The sequence below is a fragment of the Crocodylus porosus genome, unplaced genomic scaffold (genome assembly GCF_001723895.1).
Source record: "Crocodylus porosus isolate Cpor-Errol unplaced genomic scaffold, CroPor_comp1, whole genome shotgun sequence".
Classification (NCBI taxonomy): domain Eukaryota; kingdom Metazoa; phylum Chordata; order Crocodylia; family Crocodylidae; genus Crocodylus; species Crocodylus porosus.
In genome coordinates, this window is record NW_017728949.1 from 71,542,822 (window position 1) to 71,564,316 (window position 21,495).

Sequence of the window (21,495 nt, forward strand, 5' to 3'; positions counted from 1 at the left end):
TGCTCTTTCCTGCCAAGGCAGGGGGTCGGACTTGATGATCTACCTAGGTCCCTTCCGACTCTAGCTACTATGAAACTATGAAACTGTGGTGAGGTGCCTGATTATTGGAAGAGGCCCAGTGTGTTGCCTATATTCAAGAAAAGGAGGAAGGAAGATCCATGGAACTACAGGCCAATAAGTTTGACCTCAGTCCCTGGAAGGATCTTAGAAAAATCATCAAGGAAACCATTAACAACAGGTTAACAGAAAGCAACATGCTGAGAGATAGCCAACACAGCATCATTGGGGGTAGGTCTTGTCTGACCAATCTCACTTCCTTCTATGACCAGGTGAAACATCACCTGGACAAAGGAAAAGAATTGAATCAACAAGACTCATGGTGATCAGTGGCATCCCCCAGGGCTCCATTATCAGATGTATTTATATGCAGTGTATTTATAAATGTTCTGGACTCTGGTGTCAGAAGCGGACTAGCTAAGTTCGCTGACAACACCAGCTATGGGGAAGTGTGGTCACCCTAGAGGACAGGCTGGCGATTCAGGCTGGCCTCAACAGGCTTACAAGGTGAGTGGATCAAAACCTGATGGAATTCAACACTGAGAAATGCAAGGTGCTCCACCTCTGTAAAAAAAAACCCCACACCACACTTACAGGCTCACCAGTGCTACAGTCTCTAGCATCACAACTGAATGAGACTTGGGGGTCATGTTTGACCACAAAATGAAAGTAAGCCACCAATGCAACGCTACAGCCAGCAAAGCAAACAAAACTCTGGCTTGCATCTACCGATGCATCTCAAGCAAAACTCAGGAAGTCATCCTCCCACTTTACTTGGCCTTGGTGAAGCCATAGCTGGAATACTGTATCCAATTCTGGTCTCCACAAGTCAGAAAGGATGTGGAGAAGTTTGAAAGAGTTCAGAGGAGAGCTACACACATGATCACAGGACAAGAGAGCGGGCCTTATGAGGAGAGACTGAGAGTCATGCGACTTTTCAGCCTGAAAAGGGTAACTTAGTGGCAGTCTATAAAAGGTCTGCATCAGGAACTGGGAGAACATCTGTTCACCAGGGCACCCCATGGGAAGACAAGGTCCAATGTTCACAAACTCCGGGGAAGCCATTTTAGGCATAAGGAAAAACTTCTTTTTCTGTCGGAGTCCCCTGGGCCTTGAATAGACTCATCCCCCGCTCCCCCCTCCCAGGATGGTGCAAGCACCTACTCTGGATACTTTCAAAAACTGAATGCCTACCTTGCTGGGATCATTTGACCCCAGCTGACTTTCTGCCCCTTGGTCAGGGGGCTGTACCCGACGATTTTCTGAGGTCCCTTCCAGCCCTAACCTCTATGAAATCTATAATACTATGAGTATAATGAGAACTATTCGGTTTCACATAATTGATTTGAAGCTTCAGCAAAATTTCACTACTGATCATTTTAGCAGAAGCAAACTTGTATACTAGATCATTGTATGTGGGGATAAACTGAGGCAGGATGAAGTGGAAAAACAAGTTGCTTTCAAGTGTTATTAGGGTAAAGAATGCTCAAACCTCCATCCTTCTAAATTTGAAAACAGCAGGGTAAGTGATAGATGCTTTTACAAACTTTAGTTGCCTTTGAGTGTCAAACCCAGAAGAATTTCTCATGATCTACAGGGTGTCAAAGCCTTATTTATATCTCTGAGCAGAGTCTGCATCTCCCTTTTCTCTTTCCTTTTATGATTTCTACAATACAATTATGTGTTTCATTACAAAAACATTAAATACTCTGTAAATGTTGGGACATCTTAAAAAAACAGCAAACAAAAGGCAAAACAAACAAAATCAGAACGAAGCTGGGGAAAAGTACAGTTACACTCACTGTTTGGGAAATGAGTATTGTAATTTGGCCCGTTTGGAAGATTTCCAAGATTTGGAATCTTTCCTTTCTATTAATACTATAGTCTACTCTTACTGGAAATGTATACCATGAGTAGAAAACTTCTCTAGTTTCATATTACTGTATTGTGGTTTTGTAGGTCTATGTCTAAAACTGATACTAATGTTAGGTTCTGTTTGTTTAACAATTTGTGAAAAGAACAGTTCAATTAGATTCTAGCTGGTTTAACATTGTAGGACTGCATTGTTTTGGTTGACATGCTCTTCTAAAAGGCCACATAAATTGATTCAAAAGTTAAATTCATACCTCCATTTTCAGAGAGCTTGCCTCGGTAAATTTTATCCTCGACCACATCAGTCCAGTACAGTAAACTCTGACTGAAATGAAAGTCAAGTGCTATTGTGTTTCTTAAACCAGGAACTAAGAGGCTGTAGTCTCGCTTGTGAAGATCAATTTTTCTGATCTCATGCCGGATGGAAAAAATTATGAAAGCATCAAATGGATCTAAAAAGTAAAAGTAGATTACATGTTAAAAATAAAGTTATAAAGGGTAACTTTTCCCCATAAACTTGGTGATACACAGATTTAAATAAGAATAAACAATAATACTTCATTAAAGGAATTTTGATAAAAAAAAACTTGTAGGTCACATTAGATTTTTTTTCTTTAAGGAGTAAGTTTCTCAAATATACATATTTCAAGCCATTAGACTTCTGTTCACTGTAAAACAATTGAAGGGAAATTTCAATTGCTTTGATCACTTTAAGTGGTAATGAAATAATAAAAACAGAACTATTTGACTCAGCAATTAGTCTGTGGTCCACAATCCCAGTACAAAAAAGATCTTACAGATGAGAGTTTTTAAAGAAACAGTCTTTTAAGGATTTTCAGGATTGATATCTACAAAAAAAAAAAAGGCAACTGTCACATTTAATGACACTTTAGATGACTACTATTTTCTAATCTTTTCAGGTTATCTAGTATTGTTCTAATGGATATCTGTTTTAAAAATGTTTTTCAGTGAGCTTAATAAAAAAGTAACATTTGTGTGTGTAAGTTAAAGTACTTAAATAACATATGTAACAGCAAACCACAGAAGCAAGGAAATAAAATTTTAAGGTTTCTAATAACACATACCTTAACCAAGCTCACAAACACAGAGAAGCATAGGCTTAACTTTTCATTTCATTGCTGCCATGGATTTACGTTAAGTATGTTACATGCACATCCTTAACACCAACAATACTTTGGCTTTACCTTTTCATTCCCCGCTCCCCCCCTCTTTTTTTTTTTTAGAATCAGGAAAGTTGCAAAACTGCCGTGATCAAAGAAACTGAAACTGCCCAGTCAGCTCAGAAGCTTCACTTTAATGAAAGAACGCTTTCACAGATACCCTTCTCTTTTGAAAAGCAAATGTTCCTTTTTTTTAAAGATGTTTTTCTATAACGTAAGTGATAACAAAAATCTTTTCTGCAACTGCATTAGATTTCCACTTTGGATGTAGAACATATTACAGGGGGTACATAACAATTGGCAGTATTGTACTATTCTCCTACCATGTTCAAAAATAGAGTTGGTCAAAATTTGGCAAAGAAAACTTTTAAATTCCCTTTTTCAAAAACTTTTTTTTCTTTTTGTTCTCTGAGAGCTAAAAATTGTGCATACGGGTTCATAAATGATTTATACTCAATTAAAAAGGACTTCCAAAAGAGGAATGTTTCCTTTGATACAGAAAAGTATCTTCTTTAGGGCCAGCTTCACTCTTTCACAAAGACCTTAATATTTGTCAAAATAACAGATCATTTTTTTTCCAGATCCTGTTATTTAAATGTCTAATCTCCAATTGACCAAATCATCTAACAGGAAAAAAAAGAATCTACACCAGTAGTTGCTTAAAAAACATCAGACTAGCACTAGGTGAACAGTTTCCTGGAGCTCTTCTAATCTCCAATAAAGCAGCAGCTACTGATTGGAACACCCAGGACATCATAAATCTTGTTTTTTGTTAGCTAATTGCATTGCCTAAGAACTCAGTTATGATTATGTTATTTTAATGCTTTTTGTTAATTAACTAAATAATCGAACTACTGCATATTACCCTGCAAATATATGCTATGCATTATCATAGTACTACTATTATTTTTTATTGCTTGTACCTCGTTTCCCAAATCCAACATGGAAAACGTATAAATTTGTAACATTTTTCCATGCAGATAATCTAATTTTTGGAGGGGCATCTTAAATTCATCCCACAACACTGTTGAAGGGGAGTAGGCAGAGTGGGAGAGCAGGTGCTGCCGTAAAGTCAAGTAAATCACCCCCTGCCATCTATCCCCCCTACACCATTTCCCCCTCTTGTGCCAACCCCCTGCAGCCTCAGGACTTCCTTTTCCCCTCCCCACCAAAGCTGCTGCTTCCAATCTTCCTCCTTCCCACTACAACCTCTGTTCCCTGCCTTCCTCTTTCCCCGCTGCTCCACCCCTTGCCTTCATTCTTGTTTGGGCCCCAGCCGGCAGGCTTCATCCTGCTGTAGCCTTGGGCACAGAATATAGCTCCAGTTAAGCCCCATAGCAGCCATGCTAGCTCTGGCTCCCAGGCTGTAGTGCGGACAAAGGCCGGTGGTGTCAAAGGACAGACAACGGGTGCGGGGGGAGGAAGAAGGGCAGGTGGGGAGTACGGGCTGCTGGGGCAGGGTATGGGGGAAAAGGCTGCAGACAGGAGATAGCAAGGTACAGAAACAGTGGTGGGGTAGGCAGCAGCTGTAGCTCTGGCCCAGAGCTTATTATGGCAGAACCATTATGTCTGCCCCCTGCCCCTTCCCACACCACCTTGTACTCATTTCTAAGATGAGGACCTTCCCCATCCCATGAAAAAATGGGGAAAATGGGGGAAAAAACTTGGAATCAAGTAAATGGTAATTTTTAAGTTAAAGGGAACTGATTATACAAGTAAGAGAAACGTACTAGACTTGGCCATAATTTGATCTGGAGACAATTAACCAATTTTCTTTTGACTCCCTCAAAAATACAAACTGTACCCAGCCCCTTTATCCAAGAGATTACCTATTGAAAATTCATTAGAGATTCTCAGTTTTCCAGGCTGAATTCCTACACTAAGTGAAAACCAGAATATTGCTTTAACTACATTGACATCCCCCATTGACATAATGGTTCTGCCATAAGACTAAGAATGTTTAAAAATAAGGCTCAAAGTAGTTCTGTGGCTCTAATTTACGTTTCTAAAATATGAATAATAATATACAATATTATTTTTCATAGAATATACAACTTACATTTTCCTAATGGTTCATTTAACCATTCTTATGATTATGTAACGTCCATGTTTCAACATACATGATAAAATGTCACAGGTAATGTACCATAATGAGCCAAATATAATATCATCTGGTATGTTAAATCGGGCTAAACAACACACACACACACACACACACACACACACACACACACACACACACACACACACACCCTTAATATGTTAGGGGGGGAAGTTCATTTTTCCTAGTATATTTTAAGTCTGATGTTTGTTTCTGGGGGTGTTATAAAATGAAATATCAGTATAACCAGATCTTAATTGTACGTGTATTAACATATTAACTTGTTAACTTGCATTGTGGCATTCTAACCATATTTCAATAAACTGGGCACCATACGTTGATAAATAGTTGAACTGAACATTACAAAAAATACTCTCCCCTTATGCAGAATTCCTGAATTACAGTACTAAAATCGATTTCTGAATATTCTAACAAATTACATTTTTTAACCAAATTAATGCCTATTTTTAAGAAAAGAATATACTAAAAATTCAGTCAATTGCCTTTTCCTGACTGGAGTCTAAAAGACTAAATATAAATATAACATTAAAAGTGTCTTTCAAAAAATGAGTTTCTTTCCCCTAATCATTTTCTATAAGGTTTATTGCAAACACAATATAATAATAATTGTTGTTCAGAGGTATTCCAACAGGGAATAAGGTTGAAAAAGTATATAATGCACATTCTATATTGAATTGGTAGAATACATTAATTCAATAAATAGAAATTTAAAAAGAACATTTCTTCTTTGGAAAGTCATCACTGAACTGTTCCCTCAGATACGTTGGGGTCGGTGCTCTCCTCTTCTGCTCCTGGTTCACAATTTTTGGAGAGGTAACAATACATGTTGTAGACCAGTAAAGAAAATGAGGAGAGATAAAAAGAGGGATGTTCAAAGTGAAGAAACATAGAAAGCATGAGGGGAAAGGGAATAAAAGGGAATGCAAGCAGAAATGGGAGATGAAGAAAATTGAGAGAGTCAAAGGTGGAACTGAAAAGGGACAGGGGAATAGAAAATAACAAGAAAAGGCAAAAAAAAAATAAACCTCCCACTAACTTATTATAATGATTTAATTCATCTATTATTCTATATTATATGCTATTTCTCTGGCAAACTACCTACTGGCAGGAATTAAATTCTCACCCACCGAGTACACCATCAAGAATAACGCACTGAACTGAATTAATGTATTTGCACTATTCAAATTCGTATTAAATTTTTTGATGGACAATCAGGTAAATGTTTTTACAGTGCTCTGAAAAAGTAAAGTGCTACATAATTACTTTAAGTAGTGTTATAACTATATACTGTTGAAGTGTTTGACTTCAAATCAAACGTGATATTCTAGATAGTGGAAAACTTTGTTTCAGGGCATGGTAATAATTTCCCTCAGCAAAATTTCATTTTCACTGGGAAACTGGTTATTACTGTTCACTCCCTAGTATGATGCACCACTCTGATGCCTGATTCAAGGCAGTTTAAAATCAGTGCAATTATACTAGGAATACATTTATCCCAATAGGTGCACTGTATTCTCACAAGACCAATTTCAGTACTCCTGGAGATGGACAGAACTGCAAAAAAGGCTGTGACTTTTTGGTCCATCTAAAAATTATATGGATCTCATCATGTGCAATTGTTTTTTTATAACTACCATATTATCTCGCACACATTGCACACTTTCCCATGCCCCTGCCCCAACAGCTACTGGAATTTGTAATGCGCAATATATACAACCAATATAAAAGCAGCTTCTGTGAATTACCAGGCAAAAACAAACATAAAATCTGCATGACACTCACAGGGAACAGAACAAGAATCAGGGTCAGTGACCTAGCTGCTGCTATTCAGTTACTTACTATTAGGAAAAATCTTTTTTTCATTCTGCCTTTGAAATACAAAATGCATATTTTGTTCAGGGCATGCTGAAAACCAGAAAATACAGTGTGTCTAGACAGACAGACAGGGAAAGGATGAAAGTTTGCTGGAAACTGAAAAAAAAAGTGTGCCAGATCATTAGCTAGTATAAAATGCTCCAAATTCATTGATGAAAAGAATTCTAAAATGACAAATACACGTAATAAAGGACCTTGACAACACTGAAGAAGAACCTTTGATTGTGGGTCTTCAGCAAACACAGTGAGTGTGAATCAGACATTTCAAACTGTCTTGTGGATCTAGGAAAAGTTTTGATGGGATAAGGAATTAAGTAGGGATGCACTGATAGAGGTTTTCTTGACTAATACTGATAGCCAATTATTCACCATGCAGGAAGTACGGCAGGAGATGGAACTGGGGCTGTGGCTGGGAGTGCTGCCTAGCCAGGACAGTGAATACGATGCCAAGGTGGGGAGCAGGACGGAGCCATTGGCAGCTCATCCAGGGGATCAGTGTCCTGGTGCTTAAAAAGGGAAGCAGAAAGGTGCTATTTAAAACGTGTTTATAGAGTACCTGTGCTAAAACTTGCAGCAGTTTCAAAAAAGAAAAAGTGCATCAATTCTGAATGAACTAAGTCTTTGGGTACTATGACAGGGCATGACCTAGGGGTGCCGTGAACTCCCCTAGCGCCCCCTACCATGTCAAGTCGGTGTCAACGCACCCTCTCCAATCTCGCCCGCCACGTCTTAGATGACATTAAATGTTTAGGGGAGGCTGCCTTTTCTATCTACTTTGACACAGTGCCCTGATATAACTTGGCCAATGCTCTGTTTAGTTGCCCCAGTGCACTCTAGCCTTAGGGGCTACATGTGAGTCCTACAGTCAACCATGCCCTTGCAGGTCCCTGGGCTCATTTCCTTTGCCCGCCCACACCCTCACGGGCGCTCCCTGGCTTCTCCTGTGGCTGCAGCCTACCCTGGGGCCTGTCTCCCATGCTCTCGCCCGCCCTGGGGCCTGTCTCCACAATTCCCGCCCACCCTGGGGCCTGTCTCTGCGATTCCCTGCAATCGAGGCTCAGGTGGCCGTAGCCATGCCTGGCCCCCAGACCCCCTTCTTGGGTCTTGCGCCCCACTGGGCTCCTCACAATTGAGGCTCAGGTGGCCATAGCCGTGCCTGGCCTCCAGACCCCCTTCTTGGGTCTTACGCCCCACTGGGGCTTCTCGCCTGCACCCGCACTGGGGCTTTACCTTCACGATACTGCCCACACTGGGACCAGGGTCGATACACCCCAAAACATGGAGCCCCCTCCAGTGCCAGGAAACCCCACACTACCGTGTAGCTCCTATGAGGCCTCCTCCAACCCCTACAGCCTCACTCAGTCCTCCGGTCTTACACAACTACACAACAGAAAACTCACACTCTTGTGTAACAACATAAATTCCAAGCTAACTGGCTAACCTTCATCCATATCCCTACCAGGGTTTCCTCCACCCAGTACCATCAAGCAGACGCTGCTCAGGCCATCAGGCTTCTCTGCTCTGCCTACTCCCAGCAGAGCTCCCTCTTCCTCGGCTGCCAGAGGGGAACTGACCTGCGGCCTCAGCCTGGCTTGTTTATATAGGCCAGGCCCTGCCCCCTTCCAGTCAGGTGACTGAACTCTGGTTGCCCCGGCAACCGGCACCTGTACCTTTTTCTAGGAGTAGAGCACTTCAGTGCCCTGCGACATGTACCCACAGTAATTTGGCTATATGCAGATTACTACAGGCATGTTTATTTCAAATCAGTGGGCATGTCTACATGCATGCTTTAATGTGCAGTAGCTTATTTTACTGCACATTAAAGTGCCATGTAAAAAATCATGCAATTACGCTAATGCAAAGTAAAATAGGATACTGCACATTAAGCGTCACTTTAAAAACTTGCACTTTTAGTATTGTGCATTAGGGCAGCTGAATGCGCATTTATTTAGTACTGCACATTGGAGGTACTAAATTTAATGCACAGTAGGCAAAGCACATTAATGCATGCTGGACACCCACAGTGTTTTCAGATTTGCCCCTCACTTCCATGTACTCAGGAAGAGCAAGGTCTGAGAGTAAGAGGGAGGTGGAAGGCTGTAGGGGGGGAAGGAGTTGGGGAAACATAAGGCAAGTAGGCCGTCAAATGCCCCCAGATTTATTTTTCCTGCTGTAGCAGTGGGAAGGAGACAAATTCAAGGGAAATCTCCAACAATTTGATTTTATACCTGGAAAATGAAGATAATTTTATAAATTTTACATATTTAGAATCTCATTATCGGGGAAGGGGTTATCTTATATTCAGGGTTGCATAACTTTCAAGGAAATACGATCTATACAATGCTTTTAATATGATTTTCCCTGAAATGTTTTATATCTTTAACTTGATAAGAATTTTTAATATTAGAAGAGCAATCAATGCAATAGAATTAAGTACACTAGCTCAGAGCCTTTTGAAAATAAGGCTAAGTAGCTTCATAAATGAGTCATAAAATACAATTCAAATGTGAAGAACCACTGGGAATATAAGATTTATTCTTTAAGTTTAGCATTGATAGCTATAACATAACTAAGGGATACATATTTCTGATCTAATAGTAATAAACTGTGCTTTAAGCAAGCAGAACGGAAGAGAGGGATACACATGATATATTTAAAAGGTCAAATAATGTGTATAGTGAGTCTAAAATTTTGAAGATCATACCAACATTGCTAGTCAACAGGTAACAATGGGAATCATCCTAAGGGCCTTCTAATATGGTAATTTTGGGCAGCTCTTGGAAATCTTAACCCCTGGATTGTCAACAGATTAAAACCTGAAACCATTTTTAGGTTCTCATTAGGCAGCTCAAAGTTTTGCAGCTCCAGGGCAGGATTATCTCTGATCCATGTTACCCAGCTCATGTTACACTAACATGTAGCCACATTATGTTACACCTTGTTGTAAGCACCCCACCCCACCCCTTCTTCCCTGATGGCCCAGATTGGACCCCGGCCCTCCTTTACCCAGGCCCCCAGATCCCTGTTCACTGCTACCCACACCCACCTTTCCATGCTTATTTGTGGTTGCCATCACCACTGTTGAGACAAGAGGAGCAGTCCAGCAGTGGTGGTGGCAGGGGCCAGGATGACAGGTTAATCCTCCCCTGCCTGCTACCCTAGGAGAGACAGCACAGGCAGCCACAAGTAATGGGGGGAGAGCGGGAGGAGATGGTCATGGATTCATAGCATTTAATTCTAGCTCATTGTCTCAGAAAATTTACATGAGATATACTTGAGAAAAAGCAGTGGAAAATAATTACTTAATGGTGAAGTCTTTTGAATTGTGAAAAGTCATTCAAGTCACAGAAGCACCACTATATGAAGTATTTAAAGCTAGAATTGACAAAACAGTACAAAAATCACCAATAGGTAACAACTCAGAATTGGCAGGTGGGATTCACTACATATCTCAATCAGTCCATCTCCATGCTACTGTAAGCAGGGCCTATTTTTTTCTGTATGTATTTCTACTGGAACTCTTTAAAAGAGGCTCATATCCTTCTGACTTTGTCATCTCTGTACAACTTGAATATACATAATAAATAATAGAAAAACAGTATAAGTTTGGTTATATAGAAGAGATGATACCTACTGTAAAATGTCACTGATTGTATTTACTACTGAAGTCTGAAGTAGATAGGATTTCCAACCTTCCATAAATTCATGGACACACTGTAAATAACCAGGCTAAAACTGCCTGTCTCTAAATTCCATAAAACAATTATTCCATCCATAAAAACCTGAAGCCAAAACAGTTTTGCAAAATGAGCTCTATAAAACTGTCTGATTGAAGCTACATGGTCCAAAATGAAGCTGGGCACATTGCTGAAGCATAGGCAGATCACAGTAGTGCTGCCTGATGTCCAAATGGGATGCAGCACCTTGAAGGGAGTTCTTCTCTGGGCTTTCTAGCTCTTTCCCCAACTCTCAGCTATATGCTGTTGCTGGTACAGCTTATCATCTGCCTGTAATACTGCTGGTAGGCAGACAATTGTCTATCTTTGGGGGCACTTGCTAGGTCAGTTGCAGTGGGGCTGTGGCAAATAAGGTCGGGGTATGGGCTGGAGGGGGAAGCATGGTGCCAGGTCCACTTGGGGGTACCAGAGTGTGACGGTGGGTAGGAAAACCATGAGGTGGGGGCAGCACAATGTAAAACCAGTGCTGAAGTCAAGAAGGGTTGCCAACCCAAAACTTGTTTTTGTTTAACTGATAACCTGCAAACTTGTTATAGACAGCAAAACTTTTTTTTACTATGGCTTGAACTTGGCTCTTGTCCTGGATCTGGCAAAAGAGTTACATTTACATTATGTAAAACATGTTAGGAAAAACATGTCAGTGAAAAAAAAAGTTTGCCTGTAAAATGTTTTCATTTTGTCAGTAAAAAAAAAAATATCTTGAGTCAGCAACTCTGTAAATCAGGGAGCTGGCTGGAAGTCTCTGAGTAACAAGGCATCCTTTTAATTATACCAGTTAGGGACAATAGGGCAATATAGGCTAAATATAGATGCACTACCTTCCATTATTAAAGTTGCTTAGATCAGGAGTGAGGGGGAAATTGCCACAGGAGTTGACTTTCTACCACTTGTATACACCTACACATCAGGCAGACCAGTTTTTGACAAGTTTCTGACTTGTACTGCTCAAACACTGTGCATGGACCAAAATATAGGGACATTATTTCCTTAATTTTTTCAAGATAGCCTTTTTTTTTAATTTCAGTTTTAAGGAAATGGTCTTACATTTAGAACAGTTACATATTCAAAACCCATCCTGAATTTTGCTTCAAATAATAGGGGAAGCCCATTATTACATTAACTAGTAGTTCTCAATCTCCTTATACTCAAGGCATTTCTCGCCACACTCAAGGCACCTTTTGGAAAATCTCAGCTCTTAACTACAGTTCTTAACTACAGAAAAATAATAGATTAATTCTTCTACACTCAGAAAGACCACAACAGGTCTGAATGTTTCTGACACCATATATTTCTATTTGAAATCTCACGCTTATTTTGTGACAAATATGTAAGTGTTTCTGCAGCCAGCTGCTAATGTTGCATGATATTCCACAACACCCTTAAAAGGATCTCACAGGCCCCCAAAGGGCTATAGCACCCTGGTTGAAAATCACTGACATAAATCAAATATAATGCATTGTTTGTTTAAAATTTAAAATAAATCTCTATTAAACACCATTTGGAATTAACTTTGATTATGCCATCTCGTATCCCAGGGTTTATGTTTCATGAGTTTGCCCTGGCCTTAGAGCAGGAAGTTGGACTACATGATTTCTTGAGGCCCTTCCAGTCCTACAGTTCTGTGATGTAATCTTTAATTAAGGCAAAAAAACCTCTTGCTGTTAGATATCATATATATATATATACACACACATATATACACACATATACACACACACACACACACACACTCCCCAATAAGGAAGACATTCAAAATTTCATCTTACCAACACTAGTGCAACTTTCTCCATCCTTACTAAGCTTCCAGCCATCATAACAGGAACACTTGACAGTATTTTTATGCTGTTCACACACTTGACTACATTTCAAGTGCTTCGTACAATAATCTACAATTTCACAAGTTTTGTTGTCTGGATTCAGATAAAGTCCTAAAGGGCAGGAACACACAATTCTTCCTCCAGGAACCACAGAACACTGGTGGCTGCAACCACCGTTGTTCAGCGAGCATTCATCTGAAATAACAGGAAAAAAAGCACTAAGAGCTTTAGGCACAAATGACATTGCATCACATCCTACTAAAGAGCTTCTGGCCAACAGAAACAATTTAAAAAGCTTCAATAAGCACAACCTGATTTTGAAACTAACAGAACAACAAGTTCATTATTAATGAAGGGCACCCAAGGTCAGAGCATGGCAGAATTACAGTAGCTGTAAACAGACGCTAATTTCTACCAGAAATTCTTACTAGTAAAAAAGATAGCCCAGGACCTGTAAAGTACGTGTGCTCCAACTCCATGGCTGGAGAGCTTTATAGGTGATCTATTCAGCTAGTGATTATTGGACGGTTGTTGTCTGGGTCATCCCCACTCTTAGGGAAGGAAGCAGTTGTCAAGTGACAATTGGCAGTCTCAGAAGAGCAGCATCTGGCACAGACCTGCAGATGGGTCCAGACCAAGGAAAAATCCCCTTTTCCCATCTTATTGATCAGTTGATTGATGGCATGTGGGGGGCATTCTCCCATGGTAGGAGCCCTCCTGTTTCCTCTAGCCCCTGCTTTTTGTAGTCCTCTAGGCTGGAGCACGTGGAGAGGGGGAGCACTCAGCCACCCTTGCAAGACTCTGTTGCTAAGGTATAGCAGTCCGTCTTGCCCCACAGTATTTTGGGTCAGCCTGGAGTAGAAATGTGGGGGCATTTTGCTACAACAGGAAGATTCAGAGCCTTTCCACCATGGCGTGGAAGCCTGTCTCACCCCAGAGCAGAATAGAGATCTTTTTCAAAATAAATCCCTTGAACATGTGTATGGCTTCTGTGTGTGCAAGGAGAAACATTTTTCTCTCAGCACAAATGGAACATCTGTACGTAGCCAATACATACACATTATGTAAGATTTCCATCCTTATTATGCCATTAAAATATTCAGTACATGCTGGGGGTTTTGGTTGCTATGTATTTTTCATATGCTAAACGTTACCATTCTCTGGAACTCTTGTTTACATTTGTGCACAAGATGTTTAACAAAATAACATTCCCCCAAACAAGAATAACAAAAAGGCACATAATACAATTTAAAGTAAGCCACATTACACTTATGATCACAGTTTCCAAACAAGCATTACAAATTCAGGAAATGGCATAGTCTGGATTCTGCAGTAACACGATGAAGAAAAAGGGGTGGGGGGAGTCTATTCTGGAACTGTTACTGTAAAAATAGGTTTATCATAGTTGTATCATTACTGCATGATAGAGGTGTAACAAGAAGTTTCTGTGCACTGGGTGGCAGTGATGGCTGGGTCAGAGGTGGCAATAGTCCCAATTCTTGCACCCATCAAAAGTGGTTCCTGGGTCTGGTGCCCTGGTTGCCCACCTGTAGTTACACTACTATTAAATGGTGTTATTCTCATGCAGCTAAGGCTGTTTGGATGCCGAAACTGTGACTTAATATCATTATGTTTGCCTTCTTTCATTGTTTTTTTTGAGTTGATGGAAAAAGGCTATTGCCCGAACCCCTGTTACTTCAAGAGGAAGAGAGCTGATTGAGGGCCAATAGGAAGAAATACCTAGCCAATAGAGAACAAGGAGTAGTAGCTCAAAAGCTGCAGAGAAACTCAGACCACTTACCTGGAGCAAGAGGGTGAGTAGGGGCAGCCTATGAGGGGCTGCACTCCAGGAAGTGGATAAAAATATAGCTGTAGCAGAACTGCACAGGCGGCTGATAAGCAGGCAAGTGAGTAATCTTTGCAACCTAGAGTAGGGTCAAGCAGCAGAGCTAAGAGACTGCGAGACTTTGTAAAGGGTAGCTGGTGGAGGAACTGTGCTCACTGCAAGAGAATGTGAAGGGTCCTTGACTGGGAGCAGCTGGCCACAGAGCGGTGAGTAAGGGGTTGTGTGGTAGAGAAGTCAGCCTGCAGATTCAGTAATAAAAAGATCCAAGGAGCAGGTGACTGGAAGTGATGAGTCAGGGATACACATACTGAGTTTTCAATAAGGAGTGAGGAATTAGAAACTGAAATAGACTCTAACCATCTACTAGAAGGCCTCGTTAAATTTTGTGGTGGGCCTCGCTTGATTCTTTGTAACGTTTATTTCCCACCATTCATATCAAGATATCAGTTTTGAAATGGGAATCATTATTATGCTCCTGAGATGATCCAGAATACATTTCCAGAATCAGAAACAGTAATAGGCAATTTTAATACTAGAATTAGTGGGATTGACAACCACATTAATAAAGATGTCATAATCAATTCCCCCAAGAAACCTGATATGATAAGAAACAAAATGAAGGAGGGTGATGTCTCTTGAAATTCACTGAAAAAGAGAATTGCAGAATGTATAATGGACAAACTGTTAAAGATAGACCATTCACATTTGTTACAACTAAAGAAGCAGTAATGATAGATGACTTATTAATAGAACTACATACATGGTATAAGTATAAATCATTTGAAATGTAACCATGCATGGAAAACAGGGACCCATTCCCCTCAAAAATACAACTCGCCCCTTGATTAGAAAAAGAAATTAAATTAGAATTCAGGGGAATAATGAATTTCAAAAGAAATGTCTTCTCTACTCAGAGATACTTTCTCACTTATCTCATATTCTAAAAGTGGAAGAACTCCAAGAAGTAAATAGTCAATATGGAGCTATTGTCCAACAGTTAGAAAATGCATTCACAAAAAAAGATCTTTGTTGAAAATAAGCAATGTTAGAGGCAGTGAGGACTACTCTGAAGCTAAAGCTGTTTTAGAAGATGCCTCAGAGGAATAAAAGTATAAAAATGATTGTTCTAGCTTCCAACAGATCAACAAGATTAAAACTGAGTACAAAAAATTAATAAACATAAAGAGGCAACCATATGAAATGAGGCTCCTGGAGAAACTGGTAGCCACTAGAAAACATAATGACATGTTTTTGGCAATTTGTAGCCAAAGGGAAAAATTCTAGCTTAATTTTGTATGCATTTACTTCTGAAGACACATAGGTCTTGTTTTTTAAAAGTAGGTTTAGCAGCTTACTCAGAGATGGTACAGGAAATGGTGGCTTCTCACTGAAGACTATTGTGTCTGTTAAGCTACAAGTAGATCATTATCTCACCTCTGAATCTCAAGTAATATCATATATATCCATAATGAGAAACAGTAAGGCCCCTAAAAGTATTGACTTTCTTCCCCAACAAATCTTCAAAGAATGTTTTGACTGACGGTGTCCAAATTTGATTTAAAAAATAGTATAATTATTTTAGAAAGTATTTATCCAAAGCACTGGAATGAAAATGTAAGTTCCAGTTTTTAAAAACAGATGAGAGAGACCTGTGTCTTACTGCATGTAGGTTAGTCTTAGATGAAGTTTTGACAAAATATTTGGGATACATTTACCTTTTCATCTCCACACATAGATTTCTGAAAATAATATTTTGGGAGAAGAGCAGGCTGGTTTAAAAAAATAAAAGCTAGGTTTGTATGGACCATTGCTTAGTGTTACACTATTTAGCATCTAAATATGTAAAAAGGTAAAATCCTTTTATAGATCGAAAGGGAGCTCTGGATTCATACATAAGTTACAGTTGTGGAAAAAACTGGCAATAACATCAATCAATAAAGCTTTCTTACAATTAATTGGTAGCTACTTTTCAAATACAGAATCTAAGGTGGGTTATGGAATTCGCAGTGCCTTGTCCTGTAGTTTTCCAACTAAGAAAGGGGTACAACAAGGATGTTTACTTAATCCACTATGTTTAAATATATTCCTGAATGAACTAAAACAGGCGCTAACAGGGAATCAGTTTCATGAACCCATGGTATGGAATGCCCCTATCCCCTGTCTTGCTTTCTACAAATGACACATTGATAATGTCACCATCCCAAATAGGCTTCCAAAGTTGATTAGATGCTTTTCAGCAGCACTGCCCCTCAAAAAGTGTGAAAGTCAACACAGCTAAAGGCAAGGTTTTGTTTTCTGGGAACAGGAGGAAGGGAAAAGTTTGTTTTTTATAGCAAAAGAAACTAGAGGCACCATCTTCCTGTAAGTACTTTGTATCCTATTGTAGCAAAAATCTGAGCTGGAAGCCGCATCCTGAAATATCAACACTAGTGCAAAAGAAGTCTTGAGTGGAGTTTTATCATTGTAAAATAAAAGGGGCAGAAGAACAGTTCTGGAAGCACTAAAGGTATATAGATATAAGTTATAGTCCATTTTACTGTATGAAGCAGAACTTTGGGGTGCTGACCCCATGGTCCACCCCAAAACTGAAAAGATTTCTAATTACTTTTCAAGGTGGTTTTTATGTAATTCTACCACGGGAGGGAGGCAGGGAGGTTTGCATTGAGAATCCAGACTTACAAATATATGGGCCTTAGCTCTATTAAGAAAGCCAAACTACTGGATGTAATTAGATATTTTTTGCCTACTAGCTACCCTAAGAAAGGCATAATAGAAACCCCTCTTTTTCCATATAAACCCTTGTTTAAATAATATGTATACTCTCCTCCAGAGAAATGGCCTAGGAAATGTCCTGAGGGTCACTGACCCAAAATTTCCCCTCTATTTAAAACAAGACATACATTTAAGAATTAAAGATGCCAGCCTGCAGACAGATATGCCGGCAGGGAGATTGTCTCTAACTTCCCCTTTTTAAGATTAATAAAACAGTCTTTTGGCCTAGAAACCTACTCATCTGTGGTGCGAAACTACAAATGAGGCCTTTCTAAACAGAGATTCCCTCTAATGAGGTCTGCAGTTGTCATCTGAGATCTGAGCAGGGGGTCTCAGACCCCATATCTGAACAGAATATGTTCTTATGGGAAGAATGTGAAAGATGACTTATATCACTTTTTTGCGGTTTTGTTTAGTCTTGAAAAAATAAGTGGAAAATACATTTCACAATTAATAGGAAATTTTAAATACTAGGCTAGTAAAGAAAAAAAAAAACCCAACAACCTGGATTCTGTCTAACAATTTAGAGCCTGTTTTATATATCTTGGCTGTGTTTGTGTTTTTTGCACAAAGAAGAAGGGCCAAAATTAGACAGAATTCTCCTGCTTTGTCTTATTTTTCCCTGCTTTATTTAACCTTTTTTGATGTCATCATATACTATGCTATGTTTTAATTTGGTGTGAACTGGTACAATGGGTAATCTCATTAGCAAAAATGAATTATATAAATGTCTTATTATATATAATTGTTTAGTGTTCATTTTATTGTATTGTTTTGTTGAAAGCTCTTAATAAACTACTACTACATATACTAAGTCCAGGGCAAAGGAGGTACTCTGGCCCTGATACAGCTAGGAAAAGGAAAGCTGTAGAAAGAGCTCTTTCTGTAGGAAGAGACCCCGAGAAGAAGGGGAGATGCTGCTCTATGGTAGGAAGGAGCTGTGCCCCAAAATTCAGGAAGATAAGATACCTCAGGGGGCTGGTGAGTGTGATCAAGTAGGTATGGGGAAGGATCTTCTCTGTGGTGAGTGTACCCCGAGGGGTTAATTGTTTTAGTTATGTGTTTATGTCCTGTGCATGGGCATGGCTGTTGGCAATGCATGGTTTTTGTTAATGGGCTTAGTACCCAGTCTGGTGGTGGGAATAGGACCAGCAGGTGCAGTGGTGCAAAGCAAGGCCTGGGATCTAGAGCACTGAGGCAGGGCCTAGAGTAGGGAGGGAGAAAGACTGGGCTGAGAGGTCAATCAGAAAAGAGCAGTGCCTTGCTCAACAGAGATTGGGCCAGACCTAAGGCCACCTTATGATGAACAGAACAAAGTAAAGCACCGAAAGCTCATAGTGGTACTGAGGGCAGTCTCCTAAACTTTTATTTACTTTACAACAAGATGTGGCAAGCAAGGGGAGGATGGGCACCTAAGAGACCTCAGTGCGTGGGGCAGGATGAGTGTGGCCATCAGGGTAGCACAGCCATCCCCCGATGCAGGTCGTGCCACCCCTTCAGCACATTTGTATCATTTAGGGTTCGAGTCTGTTCCTAGCTAGAGTCTACTGGCACCAGTTTGCACTGGGGTATGTTATTTGGTGCCTCCACGCACCTGAACCTATGCCTGAATGTTTTGTGCTTTCAGGAACTTGAGACTTTGGGGCCTTGTTTTCCTTGTTTGTTGATCCTTTTGTGTCTTGAATTTTCTTAAACACCCTACACTTTTGAAGTGGTTAGTCTGTGAGATGGGGTGGAAAAGGGTGTGCTTCCCCTTCGGAGATTCCAATTCTCTTCTCACTTAGAGGTGCACATACCAGGCATTATCAATTCTTGGTATTGAAGAAATCAGTGTAAAAGGAGAATGAAAAGCTGTGTCTATTTTTACAGAAGGATGAGAACAAATAAAGCAGAACATTAAAAGAAAGCCATGTATTTCCCATATCTAAATGTCCCATTGGTGTACATGTGAATTTTGAGAGTGTAGGATTTGGCTATTCATGTATTTATATACAGGAAGTTAAATCCTCTTTTTTTCTCTTCTAACCTATTTGTGCCTCTTAGATATGTTTTTTAATTCACATGTATCTCTAAAGCAGAATTTGTCTTGGATAAAATGTGCTCAGCTCAGCAGTTCTGTAGAAGAAAAACAGTTGACTTCATGAATTTTTTAAATAGCCTCTCCCTTTCTTCTTTCGGTGCTTTTAGTTTCCTAGAAGGCAAGGGTTTTTTTTCTTTTTCAGTGGAGAAAAAGGGGGAGCAAGTTCTTTCAAGTAATGCTAATATGAAAAATAGCTCTCCAATATTCTACATTGGACATTAAATTTTTCAGGTAAAATGTAGAAATAGACTATTGCTAAATAGCGATTAATAGGATTTCCTGCTTCTAATAAATTATTACTAACAACTTTTAAAAATCTTAGCCTCTATACAATACCAAGTGAGACCTGAACTTGCAACATTAGTTGGCTAGAGGGTAATTACCTCAGTACAGAAACAGAGGAAGTCTAATGTAAATGAACGCAAACTGGCCACTTGCAGACAGTGATGTAATGGATGTATGAACAGAAGGGGCATAGAGTACGTGGAATCATAGAAAATGAGGGTTGGAAGGGACCTCAGGAAGTCATCTAGTCCAACCCCCTGCTCAAAGCAGGACCATCCCCAACTAATCATGTATCATCCCAGCCAGGGCTTGTTCTAGTGGGTCTTAAAAACCTCCAGAGATGGAGAGTCCACAATCTCTCTGGGTAACCTGTTACAGTGTTTCACTACCCTTCTAGTGAGAAAATTCTTCCTAATATCCAATCTAAGCCTCCCTTGCTGCAGGCAGAGAGCATTGCTCCTTGTTCTGTCATCTGCCACCACTGAGAACAGCTTCGCTCCATCCTCGTTCAAACCCCCCTTCATGTAGTTTGAAGGCTGCTACTGAATCGTTTCTTAGTCTTCTCTTCTCTAGAGCAAACAAGCCCAGTTCCTTCAGCTTCTCCTTAGAAGTCATGCCCAGCCCCCCAACCATTTTTGTTGCCCTTTTCTGGACTCCAATTTTTCCACATCCTTTCTGTAGTGGGGGGCCCAAAACTGAACACAGTACTTCAGATGTGGCCTCACCAGTGCTGAATAGAGAGGAATAATAACTTCCCTTGACCTGCTGGCCACACTCCTACCAATGCAGCCCAGTATGCTGTTAGCCTTCTTGGCATCAAGGGCACACTGTTGGCTCATATTCAACTAATTGTCCGCTGTAACCCCCAACTCTTTTTCTGCAGAGCTGCTGCCCATCCAGTCAGCCCCCAGCCTGTACCAATGCATAAGATTACTCTGTCCTAAGTGCAGGGCTTTGCACTTGTCCTTGTTGAACCTAATGAGATTTCTTTTGGCCCAATTCCTCCAATTTGCCTAGATCACTCTGAATGTTACCCCTACCTTCCAATCTATTCCAGGGACTGAGGTGAGGCTGACTGGTTTGTATTCCCATAGATCCTCTTTTTTCCCTTTTCTTAAATATGGGCACTATATTTGCTATTTTTCAATTATCCAGGACCTCTCCTGATCACAGTGAGTTTTCAAAGATGATGGCCAGCAGCTCTGGAATCACATCAGCCAACTTTCTCAGCACCTACGGGTGCATCCCATCCAGCTCACTGGACTTGTATATGTCCAGGTTTTCTAAGGAATCCCTAACCTGTTCTTTTACCACTGTTGGCTGCTCACATCCTCCCCAAACTATGTTGCCAGGTAGGGTAGTCTGGGAGCTGACCTTGCCTGTGAAGACTGAGGTGAAAAAGGCATTGAGTACTTCAGCTTTTTCTGCATCCTCTGTCACTCAGTTACCTCCTGAATTCAGTAAGGGACCCATACTTTCCCTGACTTTCCTCTTGTTACTGACACACTTGTAAAAACCCTTCTTGTTACCTTTCATGCCCCTTGCTAGCTGCTTTGATCTTCCTATTTAATTCCTGGATGCCTGAGCAATACTTTAATCCCTCTCCCTAGCTGTTTGTCCAAATTTCCACTTCTTATAAGCTTCCTTTTTGTGATTTAGTTTATGGAAGAGCTCCCTGCTGCCTCTGGCTCTGCACCCTGCTGCTTCTGGAGCTGTGTGCAACACCATGTGCCTTCCACGTGCTGACTGCATTGCGTCCCCTGCCCACCCAGCAGTGGAAGGCACATGCTGTCACACATGCCATAACTTGCTAGTCTTCCCGAACATCAGGATGGTTTGTCCCTGCACTCT

General features: G+C 40.4%; 1 protein-coding gene across 1 annotated transcript in view; it reads right to left on the reverse strand.

Annotated features, from left to right (window-relative positions):
- Nucleotides 1-21,495, reverse strand: part of LRP1B (LDL receptor related protein 1B) — a 1,585,724-nt gene that overhangs the window by 589,689 nt on the left and 974,540 nt on the right. Inside the window, exons 23-24 of the mRNA XM_019553609.1 lie at nt 12,611-12,856; nt 2,155-2,381 (exon numbers count right to left, since the gene is read on the reverse strand). Coding sequence (XP_019409154.1) covers nt 2,155-2,381; nt 12,611-12,856 — 473 coding nt within the window. The remainder of the gene's footprint in view (nt 1-2,154; nt 2,382-12,610; nt 12,857-21,495) is intronic.